Consider the following 8753-nt stretch of genomic DNA (forward strand, 5'->3'; position numbering starts at 1 on the left):
AAAAGCTAGTCAGAGAAACATAAATATCACATGATCTCACTCATTTATGGAATATAATGAACAACAAAAACTGATGCATAAAACAGATCCAGAGACAGAAACATTGATCAAACCATCAAACCTTAGAAAGGTAGGGGAGGGTGGGGATAAAGGGGAGATATCAACCAAATGACTTGTATGCATGCATATAAGCCAAACCAATGGACACAACTGGGGTATGAGGGCATGAGTGGGGGTATGAGGGGGCAATAAGGACACATCTGTAATTCCTTAATCAATAAAAAAGAAAAAAAAAACAGAACAGCCTATTATCATGGAAAGATTAACAAAGCTGTTGTCCAAACAATGGAATCCCACCCTTTCTCCTACTTCTCCATGCCTGTAATCCCTACATCCCCATGTAGCCTTTGTCTTCCCACAAATAAGCAGCTGGCTTATAGGTAGCTGCAGAGCAGATTTTTGTGGATGACCTGTTCTCCCATACTGCTGGCATTATTATTTAATAGAATAATCCCAAATTGGAAAGTCTAAACCTTCATCAGCAGAACAGACCAAGTCTTGGACAAATTAGCCATTACCCAGCTGCAATAAAAATAAGTAAATAATAATATCTAATACTTATAGAGCACTTATTATATGCCAAATACTCACTATATATGGGTCTAAGATGAAACCTTAAGAAAAACAAACAGATAAGGAGTTAATAAGGCTGTGGAACTAAAGAATGAGAGGGGTGGGGGAGTAGAGGGAGGAAGGCAAGCAAAAGTTCAGTGTGGCTTCCAGTTATCTCAGAGGGTGGCTTAAGAAACTTGGAGCAGCCCTAACCAATCTGGCTCAGTAGATAGAGCATTGGCCTGCAGACTGAAAAGTTCCAAATTCGATTCCGGTCAAAGAGCATGTATTTTGGTTGTGGGCACATCCCGGGGTGGTGCAGGAGGCACTTAATGAATGTTTCTAACTCTCCCTTCCTCTCTGTAAAAAAAATATATATATATATATTTATTTTAAAAAGAAACTTGGACCAGACATTTATGTTTAATAACAGCTTCATTGAGATAGAATTCACATACTATAAAATACATTTGAAAATGTACAATTCAATGGTTTTTATTATATTCAGAGTTGTATAAACTATAACAATTACCACTATCTAATTTTAGGATTTTTCCTTTTTCTCTTTTAAAAGACATGCTCAGCCCTAGCTGGTTTGGCTCAGTGGATAGAGCCTGGATCTGCAGATTGAAAGGACTAAGGTTTGGTCCTACCTCACTTGCTGACTCCTACCCAGCCTGGCCCTGGTCCGGAGGCAACCAATTGATGTTTTTATCACGTCAATATTTATGTTTTCCTCTCTTTTTCACTCTCTAAAATTCAATGAGAAAATTATCCTCGGGTGAGGAATTTTTTAAAAAGTAAAAAAGAGGAGGGGAAGAAAGAATGGAGGGAGGGACGGAAGGAAGGAGGAAATGAGGTGGGGAGGAACACAAGAAAGTGGATAATGTAATCTGGTCAGGTTAAATCTTCAAAAGTGTAGATCTCTTGAATCTTCTGTACAGGGTGAAGCGTTTCTGCTCCACACAGAGGAATCCGAAGTGGTCCACATCGAACAGGATGAAGATTCCAGGGAAGTGCTGTGGGTTGGAGTCAGGGAAGGGAACAATGTGTACTCCATAGAAACACATCCTGTAGGTTCGGGGGTAGTTCTGGTCTCTTGAGTCCACACCCACAGGCAGAACAAAGCTGTGGGCAGGCTGCTCCTCCAAAGCTGCAGCCCTGGACTCGCTGTCCTCAGGCCCGCCTTTTTCCTCCTGCTGCTCCTGGATCACCTGCTCGTGAATCTCCTGGACCATGCGGGAGAGCGTATCCAAGTTGCGGAGGATCTCCACATTTCGCAGCTGGATGCGGTGCAGGAGGTGGATCTCTAACATCTCCTGCCAGGGAGGGAAGATGGGGTCTCGCCTGACATTTGTGGCTCTGGCGTAATTCCCATAGAAGATGAGGAAGGCAAGCTTCATGCTGTAGATATCAGAGGTGTCTTCAAAGATGCCTGGCCTAATAAGGTCATCTGGATAGCTCCGTGGGAAGTAGAGTCTGCTGCGGCCGCAGATGGGGTAAATCAGGCAGTCAGGATTACAGTACATTAACAACTGTGTGTCCTGTAGCAGCAGAGAACCCCGTTCTTCACTCACCCATTGTGGTAAATGCTTTTGGATACACCCGGACATCCTATGGTTACTCTTGGTGGTGAACCCCTTCTTCTGAATCTTCAGGTGGCAAATGTGGGGCCTAGTGTAGTCTTTTACAAACTCCACCTTGACTGATTTCCTCTTCAGGAAAATTCTAAACAAGAGCATCCATGGCTTTGAGGCATCCACATTGAGGTCACAGGGAGGAGGCACGAACCTCTTACCAGTAATGCATAATCCGTCCATCGCTACCTTCAGTACCTCTCTACTATGGGCATCGGCATCGACCCACCACAATCCCAAAATCTTTCTGTATGGGTGGAGCAGCTTCGTATAGAATTCTCGGCAAGACATACCCATGGCCTCCAGGTCCTGAAAGTTTTCACAAACGCCATACTCCTCCAGGCAGCGCCTTCTCCAGATGCTGTCAGTGTGCAGGATGCTGCGGAATTGGGTGCAAGCCTGGGCCAGGCTGGCCAGGTCTGTGCCAGGGAGCGAGGCGAAGATCTCCACCAGCAGCTCTGGAGGCAGGTTCTGCAGCGAGAAGCTTGGGGGGGACCAGCGCGGCATGGAGATCTGGATCCCTCCACTCCCAGCACAGCACAGCGAGGACTCAGCCGCCCCCATCTGCTCCTCTGCCTGGACAGGGGCCTGGGCGGGGGCTAGAGTGGGGTCTAGGGGCTGCATGCTGTCATCCTCTGCTGTCTCACCTGGAACCTGGCGCAGATGACGACACCAGCATCCCACCTTGGAGCACGTATCGCAGAGGAAAGCTTTCCGCTCCATCAGGTCCTGTAACAGCCAAGGGGATCCTGGTATTCTGAAAAGCAGCAGCCTGGCTTTAAACTGGCACAATCCCGCCCAAGAATACAGCCACGCCCCCCAGGGCCTAGCCTCACCCCTCAGAGAGAAGCCAATTGTAGGACTTTAGCAACACTTCCCAAAGAAACCCACACCCATTAACAGTCCCTCCCTTTCCCAGTGCCCCCTCCCTGTCCTCTCACCCTAGCCCCAGGCAGTCACTAATCTGTGTTCTGTAGGGCAGTCACTAATCTGCTTTCTGTAAGGTTATGCCTCCAGGGGTATGCCTATAGGGAGCATTTCCCATAAAAGTAGTGATGATAACTGGTCTTTTTTTTAAATATGTTTTATTGATTTTTTCTTTTTTTTTACGCAGAGAAATAAAGAGGGATAGAGAGCCAGAAACATCCATCAGAAAGAAACATCCACCAGCTGCCTCCAGCACTCCCCCTACCTGGGTTTGCCCTCAAGCAATGCACATGCCCTTGACAGGAATCTAGCCTGGGACCCTTCAGTCCACCAACCCATGCTCTATCCACTGAGCCAAACCAGTTTCAGCTTTTGTCACTGGCTTCTTTCACTTAGCATAACATTTTAAAGTTTTATATATGTTATATTCTAGTGTATGGACATACCACCTTTTGTTTACACATTCATCAGTTGACAGATGAATTTTGGGTTGTTTCCAGTCTGAGGCTCTTATGAATAACACTGCTATGAACATTGTGTACACGTTTTTGTGTGAATATATTTCCACTTATTTTGTGTATGGACCTTATGGGTCATATGAAAATTATGCTTAGCATGTGGAGGAACTGCCAAAATCATTTTCAAATGTGGCCCCATTATTTACATTTCCACCAGCAATGTAGGAGGGAGCCAATTTTTAAACATTCTCATGAATGCTTTTTACAAATATATATTATAGCCATACTCATGAGTGTTGAGTGGTATTTTATTGTAATTTATTTATTTATTTTTTTTAAGTCTTTTTAATATATTTCATTGATTTTATACAGAGAGGAAGGGAGAGGGATAGAGAGTTAGAAACATGATGAGAGAGTCATCGATCAGCTGCCTTCTGCACACCCCCTACTGGGGATATGCCCGCAACCAAGGTACATGCCCTTGACCGGAATCGAACCCGGGACCCTTTAGTCCCCAAGCCGACGCTCTATCCATTGAGCCAAACCGGTCCCGGCTTTTATTGTAATTTAGAGCAGAATTCTTGACTATAGGTTGACTTGACCTTGAACTCCATAAGGGAAATAAATCTCTTCTATCCTCAGCCTTAACCCAGCCTCTGCCAAATCTCTCAGGTCTCTGGTAGGAATGGGCTGCTACATATGAGCAAGGATGGTCTCCTTGCTTTCAGTTGACCTCAGTTCTTCACTTTCAAGTGACTAGTCTTGCTAGTTCCTTGGGTGAATGGATGCCTTCAAAAAGAAAAGTTCACAGGATCTGCCCACTATGAACATATTATTATGGGCTGGGACTGGCCCTGCCCAGTCAGACAGACTTTTTGAGAGCAGCTAGATTCCTTCTCTCCTCTTTTCTGGATTCCTACCAGAGAAACGCTGTCACCTTTAGAGGGTCCTCTTCTTGCCCAGGGAGGAATTTGATTTGCCTTTTGTCAGGAATAGACATTTAGGGTGCTTTATGTGGTAGAGGGGTGTAAATTCCACCTACCACAGACACTGACTTTGATCATTTTAACACTAAAATATTCTCAATCTCTAAGAAGCAGGAATTTTAGGAGAACATAGGCAGGATTAGGGATTTTTGAGAATTGGGGTCCTTGGGAAGCAGGGGGCTGAAGACTGGAAAAAGGTACATTTCCATAAGACAAAAGCCAGGTGCAGTCACATCTCCATATCACAAAGAAGCCAGGATATTATATTTCATATTTCCATAAGACAAGGAGGCAGCAACAGGTATATTTACAGAAGATGAGGGAACTGAAAGTAGCCACAAAAAAAAGGTCACAATTACAAAATAAAGAGAAAGCCCTTCATTCAGAAGGAAGGAGTGGAGCCGAGGCCGGTTTAGCTCAATGGATAGAGCATCGGCTTGGGGACTGAAAGGTCCCTGGTTCGATTCCGGTCAAGGGCATGTACCTTGGTTGCAGGCATATCCCCAGAAGGGGATGTGCAAGAGACAGATGATCGATGTCCCTCTCTCATTGATGTTTCTAACTCTCTATCTCTCTCCCTTCCTATCTGTACAAAATCAATAAAAAATATATTTTAAAAAAAAGAAGAAGAAAGGAGTGGGGAAGAACCTCCCATGTCCCATGTGAGGTTTGACATTTGAGCCCAGGAGTTACTATAGTAACCAACCTAAAGAGGAATAGTGACCAATCTGAGGGCATATCAAGGCACCAGGATTTGCAGCCTTTATAACCTGTAGGGAAGAGGGACCCAGAGGACCCTTCTCCCACTCCCCATGTGGGAGTCTGTTGTGGGACTCTTCCCCCTCCCCACGTGGGAGTCTGTACTTGTTCTTCAATAAATCTCCACCTTTGCTATACCACTGGGTTCATTCTTCGATCCCAGCAAAGAATCCGGGTTCTAGTCCAAAAATTCAGTATCACTTCCTCTGAAGAAAAGCCCTATATTATTATTAGTATGTAACTGGGTAATGGGTGTAAAGACTCTTTTAGAAGCCTGTATTTATGGGATTTTAAGGGATGGTTTCCAAGGTACTTGTGTGTCTGGTAGGTGAAGGAGAACTTAGGAATGTGAGTGCAGCTGATCTATGGCCCTAGAAGGTTCCATCATCTTTTTTTTTTTTTTTTTAAAGAAAGATCCCTTTCTTTCTTTCTTTTTTAATATATTTTATTGACTTTTTACAGAGAGGAAGAGAGAGGGATAGAGAGTTAGAAACATCAAAGAGAGAGAATCATGGATCAGCTACCTCCTGCACACCCCTACTGGGTATGTGCCTGCGACCAAGGTACATGCCCTTGACTGGAATCGAACACTGGACCCTTCAGTCCGCAGGACGATGCTCTATCTATCCATTGAGCCAAACCGGTTTCGGCTCCATCATCTTTTCTCTCCCAGGATTGAGAGAGCACGAGACACCACTGCCCTAGGAAGAAATCTGTATAGGAAGGTCAAAGACAAGTCAATAGATCAAAGGAGAGATAGAGGCTGCAGCTATGGTTAAAGGCCAAAAAAAATATTGGGGATTAATTATGTTTATTGGAAATATTAATTGTGCTCTGTTAACATATGATTGCCTTGTGTTGGTTAAAAAAAGGACATTCTGACTTGGCTAGAAGTTGTATGCCCCTGGGACCTGGGAGTAAATCTTGGACCAGGGAATCAACCTTGGAATGTGGTCTATTCTCCTTCAAGAACAGCCTCTTGGGATATATTCCTAGAAATGGGATCACTGGGTCAATGGGAGTTCCATTTTCACTTTTTTGAAGAAACTCCATTCTGTTCTCCACAGTGGCTGTACCAGTCTGCATTCCCAAAAGCAGTGTACCAGGGTTCCTTTTTCTATACATCCTCACCTAATATATCCCAAGAAACTAAAAACACGAGTCAGAAAGAATATATGCACCTTATGTTCATAGCGGCACGATTCACCAAAATTAAGATTTGGAAAGAGCCTAAGTGCCAATCAGCAGATGAGTGGATTAAAAAAAAAAGGAGATGCCTCTACACATTGGAATACTAAAAAAGAAGGAATTCTTACCATTAGCAACAGCATGGATGGAACTGGAGAGCATTATGCTAATGTAAATAAGCTAGTCAGAGAAAGATATATATTGATTTCACTCATTTATGGAATATAATGAACAACAAAAAATGATGAACAAAACAGATCCAGAGACAGAGAAGCATTGTTCAGACCATCAAACCTCAGAAAGATGGTAGGGAAGGGTGGGGGTAAAGGGGAGATATAAACCAAATGTCTTGTATGCATGCATATAAGCCAAACCAATGCACACAACAGGGGTATGAGGGCATGAGTAGGGGTATGAGGGGGGCAATAAGGACACATATGTAATTCTTTAATCAATAAAGGAAAAAAGAAAAAAAAAGAAGAGCCTATTATCATGGAAAGATTAACAAAGCTGTTGCCCAAACAATGGAGTCCCACCCTTTCTCCTACTTCTCCATGCCTGTAATCCCTACATCCCCATGTAACCTTTGTCTTCCCACAAATAAGCAGCTGGCTTATAGGTAGCTGCAGAGCAGATTTTTGTGGATGACCTTCTGTTCTCCCATAATGCTGGCATTATTATTTAATAGAATAATCCCAAATTGGAAAGTCTAAACCTTCAACAGCAGAACAGATCATGTCTTGGACAAATAATAATATATAAATAATAATATGGAATACTTATAGAACACTTATTATATGCCAAATACTCTTCTAAGTTTTTAATATACAATCATCACAAATACTAATACAGATTTTACTATACATGTACTATACTAGGTACCATTCTAAGCAGGCTTAATAAAGTCATTTTGTCTTCACAATTCACCTATGATGAGGTACAATTACTATCCCCATTTCCAAATGGGAAGAAATTGAGGTCAAGAAGTTAGGTCACTTTCTCAATATCACAGAACTAGTTAGTTGTAAAGGTGGGAGCCTGCCTTTATGAAGAAAAAGCACTATATATGGATCTAAGATGGAACCTTAAGAAAAACAAACAGATAAGGAGTTAATAAGGTGGTGGAATTAAAGAATGAGAGAGAGAAAGTGGGGAGGCAGGCCCGCCCAAGTGCAGTGTGGCTTCCATTTATCTCAGAGGGAGGCTTAAGAAAGTTGGAGCTGCCCTAACCAATCTGGCTCAGTAGATAGAGCATTGGCCTGCAGACTGAAGGGTTCCAGGTTTGATTCCAAAGAGCATGTATCTTGCATGTGGGCACATCCAGGGGCAGTCCAGGAGGCACTTAATCAATGTTTCTAACTCTATCTCTCTCCCTTCCTCTCTGTAAAAAATAAAATATTTATTTTAAAAATAAATTTGGGGCAAAACCAGTTTGGCTCAGTGGTAGAGCATTGGTCTGCGGACTGAAAGGTCCCAGGTTCAATTCCGGTCGGTGCCATGTACATTGGTTGTGGGCACATCCCCATAGGGGGTGTGCAGGAGGCAGCTGGTCGATGTTTCTCTCTCATCAATGTTTCTGGCTCTCTATCTCTGTCCCTTCCTCTTTGTAAAAAATCAATAAAATATATATTTTTTTAAAAAGAAATTTGGACCAGACATTTATATTTAATAACAGCTTTATTGAGATACAATTCACATACTATAAAATCCATTTGAAAATGTACACTTCAATGGTTTTATTATATTCAGTGTCGTGTAAAATATAACAATTACCACTATCTAATTTTAGGATTTTTTCAAAGACATGCTCAGCCCTAGCTGGTTTGGCTCAGTGGATAGAGCCTGGATCTGCAGATTGAAAGGACTAAGGTTTGGTTCTACGTCACCTGCTGGCTCCTACCCAGCCTGGCCCTGGTCCAGAGGCAACCAATTGATGTGTTTCTCTCACATGGATATTTATGTGTTTTCCTCTCTCTTGCACTCTCTAAAATTCAATGAGAAAAATATCCTCAGGTGAGGTTAAAAATAAAAAACAACAACAAAAACAACAAAAAGAGGAGGTAAAGGAGGAAAGAGGGAGGGAAGGGGGAAAAAAGGGAAGGAGGGAAGGGAAAAAATGGGGGAAAAAAAAACCCAAAAGATAGTGGATAATGTAATCTGGTCAGGTTAAATCTTCAAAGTGAAAA

General features: G+C 42.9%; 1 protein-coding gene across 1 annotated transcript; it reads right to left on the reverse strand.

Annotated features, from left to right (window-relative positions):
• Positions 1–1514: 1514 nt before the first annotated feature.
• LOC311612859 (F-box only protein 31-like) lies at positions 1515–2972 on the reverse strand (the record flags this gene model as incomplete). The annotated part of the gene is made up of 1 exon (XM_084866162.1): positions 1515–2972. The coding sequence occupies one exon, from the start codon at positions 2970–2972 to the stop codon at positions 1515–1517; it is 1458 nt and encodes a 485-aa protein (XP_084722288.1).
• Positions 2973–8753: the final 5781 nt, after the last annotated feature.

This window comes from Pipistrellus hanaki (genome assembly GCF_964339955.1).
Source record: "Pipistrellus hanaki genome assembly, chromosome: 1".
Lineage (NCBI taxonomy): Eukaryota > Metazoa > Chordata > Mammalia > Chiroptera > Vespertilionidae > Pipistrellus > Pipistrellus hanaki.